Here is a 21,587-nt window from a genome sequence, read left to right as displayed (position 1 = left end):
TAGAAATTATCGAGAGAAGTCATTGTTTACAAAAGCTGTTACGCCCTAATTCCAGATTTATTTTCTATTTAGATTTGTTCTAAAGTCTCAACATTCGAAATTCTATGTACTTCGGTAGTACTGTACCAGAGAGGTAACTTTAAAATCATCTTCAGAACTTTGTTCTGAATCCTTTGAAGTGTTTTTTTTTCCTGGTAGTGCAACAACTAGACCATATTGGCATAGCGTAACGCATGGCCTGTCTAAAAACTTGTTTAAATATTAGAAGTTTATTCGTCAGGCAAAGTTTGGATTTCCTGTTTATAATAGGATACAAACATTTTCTACATTTGTTACATTTGGCTTGAATGCCCTCAATGTGATCTTTAAAAATCAAGTATTAATCCAAGATATTTCACTTGGTTTGACCAGGAAATTGGAACTCCGTTCATAGTGACTATGTGACTACTACTAGGTTTCAAAAAGGAAGCTCTAGGCTTATGTGGAAATATTATAAGCTGTTCTAACAGGTAGTCGATTAGATTTGGAATTTTGATAATTTACCTGCAGAGTTCTGTCAGTTAAATAATTTTGAACTAATTTCATAATATAAAGTGGAAAATTAAACTTTTTCAATTTAGCAATCAAACCTTCATGCCAAACACTGTCGAATGCTTTTTCTATGTCTAGAAGAGCAACTCCAGTTGAGTGGCCTTCAGATTTGTTTGAACGAATTAAATTAGTAATTCTTAAGAGTTGATGAGTAGTTGAATGCCCATGGCAAAATCTAAACTGCTCATCTGCCAAAATTGAGTTCGTATTGATGTGAAGCATCATTCTATTTAAAATTATCTTTTCAAGAAGTTTACTTATTGAAGAAAGCAAACTTATTTGACGGTAGCTAGAAGCTTCAGCTGGATTTTTATCCGGCTTCAAAATTGGAACAACTTTTGCATTTTTCCATTTATCAGGAAAGTATGCCAAATGGAAACATCTGTTAAATTATTTTACCAAGAAAGACAAGGTACTCTCTGGGAGTTTTTTGATGAGGATATAGAAAATTCCATCATCACCTGGAGCTTTCATATTATGAAACTTTTTAGTTATAGACCTTGCTTCGTCCAAATCAGTCCCCCGAAAGAAAATATTCAGATAATCCCGAGCAACCTGATTCTCAATAGGACTAGTAAGACCCAAACTGAAATTATGGGAACTCTCGAATTGCTTAGCAAGTTTCTGAGCTTTTCCAAATTTGTGATCAAAATTTGACCACCTTCTTTAAGCGCTGGAATAGGCTTTCGAGGTTTTTTCAAAATTTTTGTGAGTTTCCAAAAGGGTTTGGAACTCGGGTCTAATTTAGAAACATGATTTTCAAAAGTTTTGTTCCTCAGGACAGAGAATCGCTTTTTAATTTGTTTTTGCAAATTCCGCCAGATAACTTTCATAGCAGGATCGCGTGTTCTTTGATATTGTCTCCTACGGACATTTTTAAGACGGATCAAGAGCTGAAGATCGTCGTCTATTATAATTGAATCGAATTTAACCTCGCATTTTGGTTTGAGGCAGCTCTTGCTTCAACTATAGAAGTAGTCAGAGATTCAAGAGCATAATTAATTTCGTCGTTGGTTCGGATGTTTGGATCGAAGTTATATTCCATAAATGTTCGATATTGCTCCCAACCCGCTCTATGGTAATTGAAAGTAGAGCTGTTGGGATTAGAACTTATTTCTTGGGATATTTCAAAAGTTACTGGAAGGTGATCAGAACCGAAGTTAGCAATTATCTACAAAGTTGACATGAATCAGTTAAGACCAAATCAATAGTTGAGGGATTTCTTGCAGAAGAAAAGCATGTTGGGCTGTTTGGATATTGAATAGTGTAATAACGTGCGGAACAATCATCAAACAGAATATTATCTATGAGTTATATACTAATCAATAGGTACTAAAAATCAGCAGGTATCCACTGCCATGTCAAAATTTACCTAACCAGGTACCTAAATTCAATACCTGGTTAGGTAAATTTTGACATGGCAGTGGATACCTGCTGATTTTTAGTACCTATTGATTAGTATATAACTCGTAGATAAAAGATAGATTCTACAGTGGTGTTGAGTACTTGGCACTGATGAAGTCTGCAAGTAGTAGACGAAATACGCGTATCTGTCAAAAGATAAGCAATTATAACGGAAATTAAAGGAAATAAACCAGCCCATTCAAAGCTCTTCATAAAGGGATTCCGTTAAGAGGTTGACAAATTTAAAGGTTTAAGAATTTTATGTTTGATTCGTCTATGAATAATGATGGCAACGCCACCACAGGGTCCATCAAGACGATCATTTCTATAAATGAAATAATTTGCGTCCTTCTTCAGGTCAGGTTTAAGGAACGTTTCAGTTATAACGGCAATATGCACGTTATGAACTCTCAAAAAGTTAAATAGCTCGTCTTCATTATCTTTAAGAGACCGAGCATTCCGATTCAAAATATTTAATGCTTTTAAATCCATTACTGAATTTTAAAGTCATGACAATATTGTTTGCAATTTTTACTCCAGTTTGAATAGCGGAAAAGCAGAATATGGTAAGAGCTTTCCAATTATTAAAATAAATAAATATATCAAAATTAAACTAAATATATGCCAGGTTTGAAAAAAATATATTTTCGAACCTGAAAGCGTGTACCAATATCCATTTGATGCAAACATTGTAAGTGAAAGTAACCTCGGCATGGGTGTGACTCTCCAGACATTCTGAAATGGGTTACTGGATCTGCAATAGAGCTATCACCTTCTAACTCCCGGACTAAAGCTGTCTAAAATGGCCGTAAATGCGACATTGTAGAAAGAGTTCTTCCATAATAACACTGCCGGCCAGTGGGGGTTAGATTGAATACACACACACACAGTTTGAATAGCATCAAACATGAAGTTAGATTTAAGCATATCAGAAATATCAATTAATAATTTCTGTAAAAATTCCATTTTAGGGGCAGTAATGCTTCCTAAGTCAAAATTTCCGTTAGAATTACGTTGGTTAGTATTTTGATTTCTACCCGCTGCAATAGCATTAACTCGCTGAACATTGTTAGCAGCGAGGTATAGATGAAACATTTGAAGCAGTGGTGATATTTGTACCTACGGGTACGAATGTAGAATTTGTTCCTCGCTGACCGTTGTTAACAGCAGAGAAATTTGTACCTGGTCGGAAACGTGGAGCGTTTCCTACCTGACGGTTAGAACGAGAATGTAGGATCGCTTTGCGAGTCTTACATTCCCAAAAAATGGATTTGTGGTTTTCACCACAATTTGAACATTTAAATTTCTTAGGATCTTCCTTCACAGGACAGTCGTCCTTTGCGTGAGAGGAATCACCACAATTCATGCATTTAGCTAGCATGTAGCAATTTTTAGTTCCGTGACCCCATCCCTGGCACTTACGGCACTGAGGTTTGGAGATTTTGGAAATTTCCTCCAGTCTTCCTGAAGTGTTCCCACTTCACTCGGACATGGAGCATAAGGCTAGCTTTTTTTTTCTAAGGCCTTAAGGTTGTTTAGTTCACTAGACTTGAAGTGAACTAAGTAAAAATCATTAGAAATCCCGTTGCGCGAATCGCCAGGACGGGATTTCATTTTCATTTTGATTACTTGGAGTGGCACAACTCCAAGTAATTTTGCCAGTTCATCTTTGATCTGATCCAGGGATTCAGCACTGGGCAGTCCTTTCATGACAACCTTGAACACACGTTCAGTTTTGGTGTCGTAAGTAAAAAAATTGTGCTGCTTCTCAGTAAGATACTTGAGAAGACATTTAAATCCGACGTCCAATTTGTAGTGAAAACTTAACTTTCACGAAGTTCAAAAGTTCAAAAGCATGGAAATCGGAAGTGGTTATCACAATAGGGGAAATCTTTTCATTCTTGGCAGTAAGCCGGGAAAGTTTACTAGAATTTTTCTTGGATGATGGCTCATTCTCATCATCCGTGAGCAAATCAAATTGATTACTCAAATTAATTTCATCAGAAGGGGGATCAAGAGTTTGCCCCTTCTTTTGCGTTTAGGTGCCAAGGCGGTAGTAAATTTTTATCCAAATCGACTTCCAAGCTGATTACTGTAAGAATCTGAAGGATCGAAGAGGAATTTTTCAAATCAATATCCAAGAAGGATTACCACGGATAGGGTCCAAACAAGGATCGAAGAGGAATAAGAGTTGAACAAGGTAGAAATTTTACAGGTTGAGCACTGAAAAGTGCTGTTTAAATTTGTTGTAGCTTTAGGTAGTAGTAACACATCCTTCAGCAAAATGCAAATATATCCGCACGGCAAGAGAGCACGATGCGGGCTGACTAACTTGTAGTTATTTCATCGCAATGTTTTTCAAAGTCGTAAAACAGTTTATTTGAAGCAACTTTGCTGAAATATATATTTTAACTTTTTTTTTACTGAAAAGTATAACTTTTCGACACTGTTTTCAATAACATAATGGCCTTCTAAAATAACAGTGTCTAAAAGTAATACTTTTCAGCATCCAGTGCCAAGTTCTGCTTTTTGACACTCTTTAAGTGCCAAAAATATTGTATGCAATGGCATAAAGAAGATTTTTTCAACACTCGTAATTATCCAACTCGGCAACTCCAACTCGTTTGATAAACTACAACTTGTATTGAAAAAAAACTTCTTATTTTCAAATTGATCCATAAATAGCTATTTCCTATCTCGAATGGTTCTCGTTTAATACTGGTTTAAAAAAGGTAACTTAGGGTGACTTCTAAAAAGTTAACTCCATTGTATCACTTTTGATGAATTGATTTCGCGCAGCTGGTTTGTTCTAGAAAGTTTTTGATGGCATTTTTTTTTGAGAGTTGGTTGGAAATGCTAACATGAAGCTTTAGTGTGATAAATATAAACAAAGACAAAATTGTAAAAATAGCACTTAAGACAACAATTGTAAAACGGTCTACACTGATTGACGACAAATAAATAAAAAATAAATAAATATTAGCTAGAGAATGATATTAAGAAGAGGATAGATGGATAGTTCCGTTAGAGTACGGCAGTATGAAAATTGAATAGAAGTTGAAAATGAGCGAAGGGCCATTAATGCGACAGTTTTGAAAGATAGACGCACATCTTTTGCCTAACCCGTACGATGTACGCGGGGACTTGAAGTATGTCTCCAAGTCCACAGGCAAAAATGTGCATCCCTCTTTTGCTCATAAACTGACTGCGGCTATGGAATAGTTCTAGCGACATTTTCATCACTACCTAAAGCCCCACGTTGCGAGAGCATTTCCAGTCGATGGTGTGTTATAATGCAATTCTTCTTTACCCAACTATTGTGTTGCTCCTCTCGTAATGACCAACGTGATCATCTCAGAGAGAAAGCAGTAGGGTGGTTGTTGCGTGCTGTACCATCATCAGCATTGTTGACGGCTACTCCCGCCTTGAGATGTTACATTCAAAGTGTTTTTATGTTACTTCATACGTGAAGTTAGCGATTTTCAGAGAAGGCTGTTTCTGTTAATAATATGCGAGAAATCATTGTTCCTCTGTTTTTTTTTCGGGGGTCATCCTACGTTACTTAAATCATCATAAACAGTGTATCGAAAAAGATAGAAAATTTCATGGGGCCCACCCTATTTTCAAGACAAAAAACACAATCTTTGACAAAGTTGTAGAACTATTTATTAGAAACTACTTTGCTGAGCAAGCCTCGCTGGATAAACTACGACTCGTGCTGAAAAAATCTCCTTTTTGCAACTTGTTGCATAAATAGCTATTGTACTACACTTCAGATTTCCTGTCCCATTTTATAATAGAATTTGGGCCTCTACAAATACCGTAAAACGGGGTCAAGTTTGTCACTCGTTACCGACAACCCTGAATATTTTGCAAAGCATAGGGGAAATGGCTCTAATGTTGGGCCCATCGCTAAAAATCTGCTATTTATCAATTTTATCTAGTCATTGGGACGGTACTAATGGATATTTTTGGTCGCTATTGGAAATAGTCGATTTCAGAATTTATGTATGGGTCCAAATTAGGGGCTTTTAGGCTGACATTACATCCATTTCGCCTATTTCTGGTATGTATACAAATACCTCTCAAACCTGTACTAGCTAATGCTTTTCTGTTGTGCTAATTTAGTTTTTGCTTGTAAATTGCAGGTTTGGTTTATTTTTTGAATTTAAATTAGATAAAAATTGCAAATTTTCAATTTTTGGGTATAGTTGATCATGCAAGTTGTTATGCAATGCAATATGCAGAAGTTAGCATATATTCTTGAAGAAGAATATGGTGTTAAAATTTCAACGAAAGTTGTGGTTTGTCGAAAAAAAAACTGCATATTTTTGCAACAATAAAAAACAAGTTAAAAATTCGCCTAAATGTAGGCAGTTGTCATCAATATATCATTTAACAACATTTTTATGATAATTAAATCGTTCGTTTTAAAGTATTCTGATTTCCGTTTCGGATTCAGCGACCCAACATTAAGTAAAATAAATAATTTCGTCGAAAACTGCACCATTATAAATGCTAATTCCGATAAGATTTTTACAAACAATACAAAATTGCATATTGTATCCCTCCCACAAAACGTTATATTTAGAGCGTTAGAAAACATTGTTTGTTTAGGAAAATGTTTCAAAAGTACTATTTAAAACTACCTAATGAAATACTAAAAGAATTATCTGGTAACATGAAAAAGGATTGTTGAGAACCGAAAATTGAATGGTGTAGTGATCAACTTCACCCCGCTTTACGATGCTCGCCAAAATTCCAAGTACGACAGAGGCATATAATCAGATGGATTGTGTTTGACTATTAAGACTATGATAAAAATATAATCCACACTCCTTTACAGTCCATTGTCCAAACTTTTGTTTCACTACTTTTCTTCACAAGTGTAAGTGCATAACGGCGCCGGTGGTGTAGTGGTAAGCGTGATTACCTCTCACCCCAACAGGCCTGGGTTCAATCCCAGTCGGCGCCGCCGGGATGTTCTGAGGCATAACATCTCTGATCACGCCTTCCTTCGGATGGGAAGTAAAGCCGTTGGTCCCCGGTTCATGAGTTGATGGGTCGATAGGTAGGGTCCAGGTGTGGGAGCTGCCTTCCTGGCACGTCGGTAGCATTGGTGCTCAGCACGGAAAACAAGATCGACGGAAAAAAACAAACCAAAGGAAAAAAAAAAAGTGTAAGTGCACAAGTAGTTCAGACATAATTTTTATGGTAAATCAATACTTTCACTTCACGTCCACTGAATTACATGGAAACGTTTACTAATGTTGATGTCTAATCAACGATGCTTGGGTTAGTTAGGTAATTCACACGTAAATCGAATGGAATGAGTTATAAATAAAGGTTACTCCCGGACAAGCTAAACCAGATTGGAGAAGATTCCAATGACTTTCCAGATACGCCGTAAAAACCACAAATGTGCACAAATATCTGGTCATCTTCTCATCACACCACGATACACACAGTAACATTCTTTCAAGAACCGAGCATTGTCGTCGCTTTGCTGGTCAACCGTGGTATGTATTTGGTGGAATATAATTGATTTCACAAAATCAATCAACCAGGACCAAGTGATCGATCGGTCGATCGCTCTTTCAACAGCAGGTTTGGCTGAATACAACCAAAAAATCATACACACATTGATCAATCGGCACAAAGTATCGATCTGAAAAGCGGGAATTCTTTTCCTCCCGCTTCTGTAACACTGCATTCCTCGTTCGAACATACGAACCAAGCGATCACCAGAATAAGATGCCAAGAAATGTGCAGAATTGGAAATTAAATGACCGAAAAAACAATCTCTTAAAAATAAATTAGTGAAATGAATGCAGTTTCTTTTGGCTTGACTTTCCCGGGAGAAGGCATTGACACTGTGTAGAAATGTGAGTAAGTTCGTATTTTTTAATAAGGTAGAGAAGTTTTTACAACTTTAATTTAAATTGGTCATATTTCAATCATCTGATAACTGTAGTTATTAGTGTCTATAATTGTCATTTCTTTTCAGTTGAGCAGATTTTCAAAATTTGTATTTACCAAGTAAATAATTTCTGAATTCAACAGTGTTGAACAAAATGTGCAAAGAGTTTTTGTTAATGTTTCCATATGAGGTAGTCATGCATGTTTTTAAAGATTTTCATAAAAAAAATATGTTAGCACATTTTATGAACTTAGCAGCTCTCTACCAGCACAGGTAATTGAAACTTGAAAATCATCCTTTAAAGGTTTTGTAGGACAATATTTATTATGTAAGTTATGATTGCTCATTGCTACGAAAAATTGTATTAGCCGTAATAAAAGTAAGCATGAAATAGATGCTTTCATTTAAATAAGGGTTTTATTCTCTAATTTACGTTCTTCTAAGCAAAGCGTGCGCTTTTCCTTTCTTTTTTGAATGGATTTGAACAAAACAAATTGAATGTTTCTATTAAAAGTGACTCCTAAATTCATTTCCCCTTCAATACGATGGAGTTGTAAAAGAATCAAAAATTGATTATTTTGTTAAAAACTTTTAATGGAACAAATTGCCAAAATATATTTTTTTTTCAGCAAGAGTTGTATATTTTTAGTAATTAAAACATTTATAATTAAGAGTGCTGACAAAAATCGAACAAGTTACATACCACATGTTGTTGGCTCTCAGTGCTGAAAATAGTAACTAATACTTTTCCTAGCTAAAATAACAGTATCAAAAAGTATTACTTGTCAGCATTCAAAGCCGAAAACTTCTATTTTTTGACACTCTTTTGAGTGCAAAAATTTTTGTATGCAACTCGTTGCGAAATTCAATATGTTCTGCTTTTGTTGTAATTATCCAACTCGGCAAACCTCGTTGTATAAACTTCAACTCGTGCTGAAAAAATCTTCTTCTTGTTGCATAAATAGCTATTTGCACATTCGAAAGAGTGTCGAAAAGTAGCAATTTTCGGCAATGATATTCTGTAGGCCGTTATGTTATTCTAAAGTGTGTCGAAAAATAGCCCTTTTTGTACAGTGTGCAAACAATATTCTTAACGGCTGTATCGAAAATAAGTTGATCACAATGTTTTTATTTTCCCAAACATATCTTAAAATGAAAAAAAGGTCCTTCAATTATTTATGTCATGTATTTTTTAAGAAGTTAGCTTCACAATCTTCTTATTAATATTGGATAACACAGATTTTTTGCACTTTTTGTACACATCGTGCAATATTTTTTGAAGTTCTTTAATGATCATAGTATCTTTTTCGTCAATAGAAAAGACTGTGAAGCAAACACCAGTCCAGACCAGGCCTAATTTGATATCAATGTTGTACGTCATTGTGGCTGAAAAATTGTATTTTTTTTTATAAATTTAGATTTTTGGTTAAAGCGACCCAATTTTACTTGTTCGCAACTACAACCTATTGAATGCCGATTGCTTATGCTGAATGGCAATTGTAAAGAGCATCTTCTAAAGGATATTAAGAGACCTGAAACCTTGAAATAGACAAACATATATTGTAACAAGAAGATGCACTGTCCGAAACCTCATAGGTGGAACAAAATCTAACATGATAAATAGCAGTCCCTTAAAGATTTTATTTTGTTTATTTTTCTTTGTTAAGTTTTAAAAAAGGACATTACACACATAAACGATTTTTTTTATTGATGCGTTGTTCTTTTTACGGATTTGGAAACATCATTTTGTTTATTCATTTATTTTCGATTCAGTTTTTAATTTATGCTCTAATAGGCTTTTTGTTATAGCTTCTGAACTAGCTTATCGGATCAAACGTATTATTGATTTGTTCATTGCTATTATTGATGTTTTCTATTCGATAAAACGGAAATATGCGATTACGCTGAAGTAGCGCTCTACTCTATGTGTTTCTTGGGTGCACCATTCTAAAACAAATTTTCTCAAGAAGCCTCAATTTCAGCACTGTGCTCACGCGCGAAAATAAATATTCCAACATTCGCGATCGTAGGCAAGTTTTTGTGCAAAATAATTATGAAATTACGAGGAACAAGTAATGTGACCGCAAGAAACTCTTTGCATGACTGTATGGAATACAGTTGGAGGATCCGTGAACTGAACCAACTGTGCCACCAGATTTGTACTGTATACACCAACCTACAGGCGGAACCGCGAGAGCCGGCATTTGTGATTGATATGAAAAACGGAGCCATCAACAGGCAGCAGTCTACTGCAGAAGTAGCAACGCGATGTTGGAACATGAGTCAAAGAAGCTCCTTAGCAAAAGAAACAGATTCAGATCGAAAAGGTGGAACATGATAACAGCAAACGACAGCGGTTTCACGGCACAAAAACTGGTCCGCGGTGATTTATTTGATGATTGTATTTTTGCCGCCGCCGACGCCGCTGGTTTCGATGGTGAGTGGCAAAGGGAGCGGGATGCCCCGTCTGGAAGTATACTGAATGTATTTGCAATTGAAATTAAACGGACGATAATTGAAATTACCACATGTCGAAGTCATTTCGGAAGCGAAGCTTCGGGATGTCTGATTACAGTTGAATTTTTCGTACGAATGTTAAAGTGTTACATACGAGCAACTTAAATAAATTGGACTTAGTGAAAATGAAACAATAACGCCACCATTACTAACCATAAAATACACATGCCATTGAAGATTGGCAATCCTCTGTGTATGAACGTTTGATGCTTTCGACCACAATAAGCTCATACATCACCCCTTCCTTCCCGTTGTTCTCTTTCTTCTTCTGAGCAAACACATACTTAAAATTATTTATGAGTTTAATCCGCAATTTAATAACTTAAAATGCCTCCCCCTGGGAAGGACATATGCTTCAAGAGGCTTGTAATCTGGTGCACATGATTCCATACAAAAAAAGGCAAACGACCGAGAAAGGGTATGTATTTCGGTTGGCTCAAAATCAACCCCTTGTTTCTGCGGTTCGAATAAAAAAAGATTTGTGATTTCTCATGGGTGGTGGATTCTGAATCACAAGTAAAGGATTATTAAGCATTAGTACGCCAGTGGTCATTTATGAGCAGACCAATCACATTTTAGATGATTGAATGGACTAAGATCAACCAGTTCTATAATTCTGAAAGTGAACTTAACCAAATTCTATAAAGCTACACACAGCTGAACACAAAGGTATGTGATTACTAAGGGACGATCATCGGAAATCATTATGTCACTATTATTCGATCGAACACTGTAATTCACATTGCAAAAGATACGTTCCCTGTTTTCGAGCTGCGACGCCCAAAACGGAAACGAAAATGGAGAAATAAGGCAAGAACGAAACAGGTTCATATTATTACGGACTGCTGACTGCATATTTCGATTTGTGTGAATGCATCTGTTAGCTTGCGTCACTAGGATTCGCCGGTACGTTCCCCATAATCAAAATAAAAATCAATATGATCAGTAATTGTGGGTGACCTTGTATGAGAAAATAACAGTCGAAGCTCTCTATAGCGACTATCTTTATAGCGACAAATCTTTCTATAGCGACATTTCCACTGGTTCCTTGAAATCCCCATATTAAATCCTATGTGTGCAATGGTAAATTTGCATAACTTACACAGCAAATTTTTTGTAAATTTACATGTGACATTGATGTTTTTTGTGTGGCCTAGGTTGAAACATACAGCAATAAAGCATTAAAGCATTTCAAATTGATTTTATTTTTAACGAGCAACGAAATAAATTTTCATGAACGTGTTAATTTCAACTTTGTTCAACTTCATTGAATTTCAGATTCAGAGTAATCGAAAATTTCAAAATATTTTGAATATTTTTTATATTAAGTTTTCAGGAGATTCCCAATTGATTTTTGGTCAACAGTGATCAATTTTTTTAATATCCGTTTTCATCCTTGAATTATTCGCATAATATTTATAAGACCGATGTAATCTACACCGACCTATCAGCAGCATTTGACAAGATCAATCACGCTATCACCATTGCTAAATTGGAACGGCTAGGGATTAATGGTTGTCTACTATCATGCCTGCAGTCGTATCTTATCGAGCGCCAACTCAGTGTGTATCTTCTTCTTCATCTGGCTTTCGAAGCCTCCACCATTTTTGCATACTGAAGTACAATCATACTCTATTACCGACTAAGCTAAGGGAGGCCTCAAAAACTCAGTGTGTCCCCGAGCAGGAGAAAATAACTAATGAATACCTAATTCTGACCTGATACCAAAATTTGGTATTGACCAGCATAACATAAGAGATAAAATACTAAAGAATAATACCAAAAAAATACGTGCAAAATACTTTGTCAATAACCAAAATTGATATTTGGATACCAAAATAATAACTGTGTGGTATTGTTTTGGTATCGTATTATCATAATTTGGTATTGGAATTGTATTGTAAGAACATTTTTTTCGTATTATTTTTATGGTATTTTACCCATCCAGGGCAAGTGAAACAGGAAAACCGGGAAAAAGTCGGGAATTCATTTTCAACAGAAAAAACCAGGAATTTCATAAGTCCACCAAGAAAATAATCTTGTTTGGATAATTTAAATACGTTTTAAATTTTATGTATGTCAAAGTTTCTTTTTATAATCAGGTCAAAACTACCCATTTTGTTCAAGCTTAATCTTTCACACTACTAAACATTAATGAACAAAATTTACCCCGAGAATTTAGTAAATATATTTTGTATATATATTGCATGTATGATTTGTGCTTAATTGATAGCAGACTTAAGCAGGGCCGACGCGTAACTACTTTGAAGTATCTGTTCAACATGTTCAATAAAAAAAATTCTATTTCTAAAAACTTCAGATAAGGCCTTCGAAATTCATGCAAGTTCTACAAAATTCGGGAAAGTCTTACAAGTTTCAGGAAAATCCTGTGAACTACTGTGATGACCTACGACGGTCAGGAAATCTCTCCAAACCTTCAGAGAAGTTCTACAAATTTCAGAGAAGTCTTACGAACTTCAGGGAAGTCCTTCAATCTTTGGGGAATAACTACGAGTTTTACAGAATTTTCTACAGATTTAATGTAACTTTATTGCTTAAAACTTAAGGATAATCCTATGACACTTATGGATTTTTTCCGAGCTTCAGAGAAGTCTTCAATACTCTTGGGAAGTCCTCTGAACTTAAATAGTTCTCCAAGCTCAAAAAAGCTCCAAGAACTTCCGAGAAGTCGATTGACTTACAGGTAGTCCTACGAAATTCATGGGAGCTCTCCAAACTTCAGGGAATTTCCAAGGAAAGACCCACAAACTTTTGGAAAACCCTTCGATATTTAAAGCCTTATGAACTTCAGGGAAGCTCTTCTAAATTTAGGGTCCTCATATATTCCTTCAAACTACAGGGAAACTCAGAGGACCTTCGAGAAAGTTCTTCGAACTTGAAGTAAGTCTTACGAACTTCTGAGAATTTCTACGAACTTCGTGGTACTTTTACGATATTTAAGAAATTCCTATAAATTTAAAAAAAACTCCGAACTTCAGGGAAGTCCTAAGACCTTAAAAAAAGTCCTTCGAACTTCGGGGAAGTCCCATGAAATTCAGTCAATACAAACTTCAATGAACCCTTCCGGAAAAACTTTAACGCTTCAGGGAAGTTCTACGAACTTTAGGGAGTTTCTATGAACTTCAGCAGTCAGTCTTTTCAATAATAAGCGTTGTTTATGAAATCTTTAAATCATATGATTTTAAAATCAAGTTGTAATCAAAATTCCTCTAAATAAGATCGTTGACAATTTGCGGAAAATTTAAACAGACTGGAAATCCGTAAAATTGTTAGAAGCAAAGGTTTATTTAAAGAGTCCTCATTCATATCACACTTTGCAATTTCACCTTGAGATAAACTAGCCCGTTGGCTAAAAATCTCAATAATAAAGTTAAAAAAATCATAGTTTCAAAAATAGAAATCTCAAGATTTAGGGGCTTATGGATCTCTAAATTTCAGATATTAGATAGGGCTCCGCGCTAGTCCGTCGTATCTCAGCTTTTCTTTGTCATACACCCCTAAAATCACTCATTTTACGGGTTATCGCAAATGTTTCAGTGTCAATCGTAATCAATCTTGTGAGCAAAGATGTTTTTGCAAAAACATGAGTGAAAACGCTTTGCTACTATAGTTTTAGCACATAGAACGGAACTAGGCGCCATGATACGACGAAGTAGCGCGGCTCCCTACTAGCTTCTTTACAGCAAACAATCAGATAAAGATTTCACGGACATTCACAAGAACCTTAATACCTATTTTGGTTTGTGAAATTCCGCATTGCGCAAAGAATGATGGTACAAGGATTCACTTTATTTTTTTTTAATTAAAAATTGTTTTTTAAATACATGGTTTTTAAAACCAGGAAATTTTTGAATCATTGACCAGGAAAACCAGGAAAAAACCAGGAATTTCAAAATGGAAATTCACTTGCCACCTTGTCTTATGTCAGGCTCATAAATACCAATGTAAGGTATCGAGGTATTCGTTCCTGCTCGGGTAGTGAGGATTGCAATTCGATCACTTTTCTCGCAACTTCAGGTATTCTTCAAGGAAGTCACCTCGGGCCACTAATTTTCATAATTTATTCCAACGATGTGAGTCTTGTGCTAAAGAACCCTCCGTATGTTTCTCCCCACATAGATCACAACGTGGTTTGTTGCCACAGAAGGCCGAAGTATGCCTTAAAGATTGCAGTGTGGAGCAAACTTTGTAGAAGTTCTGAGAATTTCGTAGCATTTTTAGTAGCTGCGTAAAACTTCGTTTATGTGCAGGGATTTTTGTAGGAGCTCTAAAAATAGTTCAGCAATCTTTTAAGATCTTCTTTTCAGTTTTGGGAGCTTCGTTTCACTTTGTCAGAGATCTTACTTCAAAAAATCTCAATGAACTTCTTGGAAGTTTTGGTAACTTCGTTAAATTTCAAGGAACTTTCCATATGTTCTAGAATATTTGTAGATGATAGGGGTCTTTCCAGAAGTTCAAAGATGTTCAGAGATCTTCGAAGAATTAGGAGATATAAAAATATATAGTAATTTTTAAAACTTTAGGGAGTTTGGTAGAACTTCACGAAAAGTTGCATAAGAATATTCAAAAGATCTCTAGTTAGACGAAGATATTAGTAAAGTTCCTGGATATTTTTTCAAGGCTTCAGGTTGATCAAGTTCTAAAAATCTCCAACTGTTAGAAAACACAAATGGCAGCTCTTAAGACTGCAGGTTGATCAGGAAGTAATCAAAAGTTCTCCAGCTAATCGAATCTGATGGAATCTCGAATGTAGATTTTATGGACATGTTTGCACATACTGGTGATTTAGATATAGTGCCAAGAATTAGCATTTCAGGATAGTTAGAATCAAAGAAATCATAAACTCTTGGTAAATTATTTTTAAACTTTTGAGTTATTATTTTCGATTTGATATTATATCTAACTCCGTGTTCCTGAAAGTAAGTTAGCCCAAGGTATTTCCTAACTAGATACATGCTTTTTTCTTCAAATATTTCTTAAAAGAATTCAAACATGAAATTCAAAATCCGCTATCTTTAAAATCTGACAAAATTTAATTATTTCCAGATTTTTCATGATTTCTTGAAATTTGCAAAACCTCAAATTACGATTCGCAATCCGGGATTCAAAACTTGTCATAGCTCATGATTGCGGAACATTTTTTAAATAAATAAATAAATATTCAAGATCTAAAAAAAAAAACGAATTACAAAATTGATGGAATTATCTCACTCGGGGAATTATTGAACATGAGAATTTTGTATGAAATCCATAAAATTATGAGTTCCGGACGCTATGTGATTTCATTACGAAAAGCTTGAACAAACGATCATTGCTTGTTCAAAATCATTAAGCCTTAAATTCGAGATCCCAAGCGTTTTTATAAAATAAATATAATCAAATTGATTTTTTCCCCATTTAAATAACAGTAATTTGGGAGGCTCATAATTTTGGTTATAGTAGAAATGTACCCAACAGGAATTTGAAATAACAAGTCACCTTGACGTAATTTGATTGAATAGCATGAGTTTTTATTTAAGCATAGTTTAACAAAACAAAACAAAATTAACAGCACCTCCCCCTCCATTAGGCCTTCTCCAGTAAAATTTTCTAGCTAAGCCAATGCTATCTTCATTACATTTTTCATGTAGACAGGGTTGCTTCTACTCACTTGCTATAAAAAAAAATGATTTCCTGCATTTTGAAATCATTAGATGTTATAATGATACAAGAAGAGGTTGAAAGGCAAGTGTTTGACACATAAAATCTGCCAATTTCGCTACCAGAGTGTTACAATCAGCGATCTTATGATTCGTGAGCGTTCACTCAGTATCTAACAAGTATAAAATATGATTATAACATCTAATGATTTTAAAATTAAGAAATTAATGGTTTTATAGCAAGTAAGTAGAAGCAAGCCTGCATGTAGATTAGTATTTTATCATATTATAAGGCTGTACTCTGAATATGACATTTAAATGTGTAGTACAGTTGTTCCTATAGGGGCCAACTTAGTGGGCGATATACTTTTAGCCACACCCCCACCCCAATAGTTTTTGGATTGCATCAAAGTTGACTTCTGATCAAACTCGTCAAACTCAAACAATTTTTACTATTTAAAATCTTATCGACATACTAGCGGTGATAGAACTTTGAAAAATATTAATTATTTTTCTGTTCTGAGCGAATCAACTTTCGAGGAATTATTTTTAGAGAACGAGTTTACTTTTGTACAAAATGTTCAATAAAACTGTCAAAAACAACATGCGACAAACAAGCTTTTTGTAGGCATAGCATCTCTGATCACGAACTAAAGCCGTTGGTCCCCAGTTCATGAGCTGATGGGTCGATAGTTAGGGTCCAGGTACCTGAAGAGTAAAGTGGGCTGGTTGATAAGTTATCTTTATTAACGAGACTTTCAGCCAAATCACAGTGGAGAAAACGGACTTTTTGCCCCACTATATGCAATTCCAACTTCCAACTTGATTGACATATCAGAAGTCTGATGCTCCTAAAATCAGCTTCAAGAGAAACTCAATCATGTCCTGAAATAAAATTTTCCCATCCTTTCACTATTGGATTTTCCATGGTTTATGTGCACAAAGTCGGTACAAATCATATAAATTTTCATCTCGGAGCAAACTTTGCCCTCTACGAAAACATTAAGAATTTTTGTGATTTGTTGGTGAAAGCCTGACTCTAAAATACCTTTCAAACAAGTTTTAAAACATTGTGGTTCATTTTGCACTGGCTTCGAAAACATCAAAACGAACTTTTGCCCCACCGTAATATGGGGCAAAATATTATTGAAATAAATCCATGAACTTAAAACTGTAAACTGTTCATAAAGATCACCACTAAATGCATATACGAACTTTTTAACGAACAAACGAACAGGATCGTAACCAATTTTGTAAGTATATTATTGTTTTTTTTTTGTAATGTAACCTTAAAAAATGCAAACCAAAATTTTCATTACTTTGCTTTGGGTGGGTTTTTTTTTAATTATGACCGCTCTCGAGCAAAGCGGAGCAAAAATATCGTAGATGAAGAATATGTGTGACAATCAATCAATAATTAATTAGTCAGAACAACAATATCAAAAATGGATATTCGTAAAACTTACATGCATGAAGTCATCAATTTGTATTTATTCAACCAAAATGCTCATAAAAGACAGGACTGGGTTATTGTACGGAGACCTAATCATTTTTTTCTTCTTCGTGGGTTCAAAGTAAATACAAATGATGTGTTCAACAGAACACCTAAAATCATCCACTTTAAACTTACGTGTTCATGGCTATTTCTTGAAAAGATCCAACGATCCGCACGGCTGTGAGCTGTATAATTTCGCGCCTGATACGCACGAATTGAATTGAAAATCGTTGATCACAGGTTACTCGAACCGCTCTTTCTTTAACGTAAATCCGTGTCTGGGTTCCCTTCGACCTTCGACCGTAGGGTCTCTCCACATTCAACTGTAGCAACTTGGATGGTGGCAATGTCGGTTTGGTACGGTAATGGTCGCCAGAATTAAATCACGCCCCTGCACGAGCTTCCATCATGAATCCGGACAAACCGTGTATATACACTTGTTCGCTTATATTTCTGATATTGCACACCTATATAATGAAAATTTCTTCCGATTTGTAGTGCCGTCACGTCACCGGGATAAGCGAGCTGAATATGAATGAGTATTATTTTCTTTCTTCACCAGACTACACCCACACTTGCCGGAATTCTAATCATGAAACTATTCACCGTTGCACTTATTCTTACAGATAATAGATTTACCGAATCACTAAAGCCACTTTATGCACACAAAATCTTGCGGTTCGTTTTGCAACTCAATCCCAGATATTGCAAATTTGAATAGGATCACGAACAACGAAAAACACGTACTCCAAAAATGCGTGCTTCTGCTGCGACAGCCGACAGAAGAATGAAGAAGCAACGACAATCCTCATTGGCCATGCAGCACACGCGAGTCCGTGCCATATCCGATTCTACTGGACGTGATCCTGTATGTGTGTGTGCGCGAGTGTTTACATTCAACCAGGCAATGCCTCCTTTTTGGGGTGGGGAGATGTTGCGCATGTGTATGGTATTTGTTTACTTTTTTTCTCACATGGTGCCGGTATTTTACCACGTGCGTATCTAAGGAGTCTTTAAATGATCGCTCCATGCATTTTGTATCTAACATGATCACAAATTATGTTGCAAGTGATAAGAATAATAATAAATGTTGATGAGACTGTAGAATAATGAAACTTTTAGTTCATTTAACGAATTCATCCGAACAGCAGTATGTTGTGCAACAGTGCTAGGGTGTGTTTGTGTGTTGCAGTGACGTATAGAGAATCTGCAGCCAATCGTCGTTTATTTTTTCGGCAAGATTCCTTCATTGCTCTGTGACCAATCAGAAACGTGCTATGAATGAGGGGAAGAAAGCATTCTTTCACATTTGTGTACACGTTAGCAAAACGCTGGCGCTGGGTCACTCGCTATTGTGGAGATGTTAATTTAAATCGATCGTTTGGCAAAACGTGAGGTTGAAAAAATCTTATGCTGTTTGGGAATCTTATTTTCAGACTGAATTCCGGCATCAATAGACTTTATGGCGAGATTCTATCTTTCATTGCTGATAATTACTGTGTTTTTTTTTATCTTTCTTTATGCATATTTGTTTGTCGATATATTTTATTGAAGAAAGACTTATTTTCATCATTTCGTTAATTTTCTTTAATTTTCTATGCATCGATCTTCGAAGCCATTCATAAGAAAAATCGATAGCGATCGTCACCATTTCATGAATAATTGTAAAGATGCTAAAAGTCTAATCGTGAATCGTTTATAAAGATCATTCTCAAAATATTGTTACCAATCGTTACCAATGTTAAAATATCGATTGTGTTGCCAGATCAAAATATCGATTTCTGTTGTAAAATCAAAATATTGATACACAACTGCTGATTTTTTTCTGCATAATTTCTAGTTTCGATCCCATGCCATCTGGGGTGTACTGATTTCGTTGTTGGTTGCTAATCCTCGGGTCCACGGCTTCTGTTGATGAGCTTATCAACGACAGGCAAACACAGTCTAGTATGTGGTGTATTGAAATTTCTGTAAATCTTTTCATACAAGAATTCAATATTTATATAAATTTATTTGTCATAACCATCAATCAGTCAGCCATGTAGGTGTAAATGCCGAGAATCCCACCACGCATGCTATCACGGGTTATTAAATATATAGACATAAACTTGAAGAACCACAATGGTAAATATTTGCTGCGTCGCGGCCATCGGTCTTCTCGTTCATTTACCGGCAGATTGCTTCTTCCGATGAAATGCCGAATATGTCGATAAATAATATAAACATTGCCATCTGTCACCTGGTGTGTTTCGAACTCTCTTTGACCAGCGATGCAAATCGATAACAAAGAGATTATAAATGTGCATCGATGGCAATCTTTGTTGTTCTTTGTCAAAGTTTAAAGTTACGATGATATCAGTATTTAAATATTTATTGATGAATATTTGTAAAGAATACTAAAGTCCATGTGACACATCGAAATTTAAAGAAATTTAGTATGGCACCTTTATAGATTACTATCATATGACCGATCAAGAAATAATCTTAAATGTAAGTATCGATCAATAAAGATTTTTAAATGTGTACATCGAAATCATAGAAAATTTAAAGTAAAGAATTGCCGACATAGGGTAGAGCGCTACTTCGTCGTAATCGCCTATTTCCGTTCTATCGATCAGAAAAGATCAATAATATCAATGATTTCACCGTGCACAAATCAATTATAGGTTTGTTCTGATGCGTTAGTTCATTAGCTACAACATAAATCCTGTTAGAGCGCATTGTATGAATATGTACGCTCTGTTGGCACAAAATAAGATGTTGGTCACCCTACACTAAATTGTTATACAGCTACACACTATCTCTGTTATCACCACTCTTATCACACACTTCCCACAGCAATAGGCACTCACTCTCTATTTCTCGCATCCCATGTACACGATCGCAAGCAACATATAGGAGAAGATTACCGATCAGTATTCAATAGTAATAAATCATCCGCGCGCGCAGAAGATACACTCAAAATCCAAAAACAAATTGGGAATAAACAGTGTCCGATATACCTCTTGACCGCAATAAAGGTGTTTTCTGTGTTTTACCAAACGTCGCGTGTGCAAGGTACCGAAATCCGAAGAAACTGTCCGTCCGGTGATACAGTCCACCCCAGTGTCGAACACGCTCATTGTTCTCAAAACAAAAGAAGCGCTCCTAGCGAATCCCCTTTTTCTACGTTTATCCGTAAGACGAAGAAAATCTAATGGCGTTTCAATGCGTTAGGACGGAATTGAAACTCGTAGAACGAATTTAGAATCAAGAAGCAGTATTAAATTTTAAACAATATCTCAACAATTTATGACTTGTATGGAAGGATGAATAAATTTAGAAGTTATCTTTGACAGAACTATTCCATTTTTTTTTTGTTTAAACTCGTTCAGAAAAGGGAGGTAAAGCGCGGGTTGTGCTTAGTACGACGGAAATTAGATCGAAACCCCTACTCAAGAGAGAATATTTTTTTCAAAATAGGATGCGTATTTATGAATTTGAATCATGGTTGGACCAATTATATAAAGTACCATTTGTACGCTTGGGAAGCCCACAGGGTCGAGTGCTATAAACCAATCGACTCAGTTTAACGACATTGGAAAATGTCTGGGTATCCGTCTGTATGTGTATGTATGTGTGTGTGTAACGAAATATTTATTAAGACATGTTTCTCGGCAACCACACTAATCCGAATTGGTTGCAACAGCCGCCAAATGAAAACTATGATCCCATAGAGCACAATTTTTTGGAATCAGCCACTCTCCGGTTTATATGAAGCATGAAGCTAATTCTGACCTCAAACAATAAAACTCATCATATGACATCTCAAATCACATTATTGTTCAAAACCAAGCTCAATGTTTGTCATTTGGAGGACCAAGGCCACATTGGCCACACCTGACCATGTTTCGATATCCTCCGGAGAAGTGGCCACTTTCTGACTATGGTCAAAAGCAGTAATGTGATATCTTAAATCATATTAAAATTCGACAACCATTTCAATTGCAGTTATTAGTAA

General features: G+C 35.6%; 1 protein-coding gene across 1 annotated transcript in view; it reads right to left on the bottom strand.

Annotated features, from left to right (window-relative positions):
- Window positions 1-18,355, bottom strand: part of LOC135706692 (zinc finger protein 62-like) — a 63,779-nt gene extending 45,424 nt beyond the window's left edge. The window contains exon 1 of the mRNA XM_065228342.1: window positions 17,723-18,355. Coding sequence (XP_065084414.1) covers window positions 17,723-17,730 — 8 coding nt within the window. The 5' untranslated portion in view covers window positions 17,731-18,355. The remainder of the gene's footprint in view (window positions 1-17,722) is intronic.
- Between the last annotated feature and the right edge of the window lie 3,232 nt (window positions 18,356-21,587).

Source organism: Ochlerotatus camptorhynchus, unplaced genomic scaffold (genome assembly GCF_037179485.1).
Source record: "Ochlerotatus camptorhynchus isolate MF236.1 unplaced genomic scaffold, CSIRO-AGI_Acam_v1.1 ptg000286l, whole genome shotgun sequence".
NCBI classification, from domain to species: domain Eukaryota; kingdom Metazoa; phylum Arthropoda; class Insecta; order Diptera; family Culicidae; genus Ochlerotatus; species Ochlerotatus camptorhynchus.
This window is presented reverse-complemented; position numbering and strand designations above follow the sequence as displayed.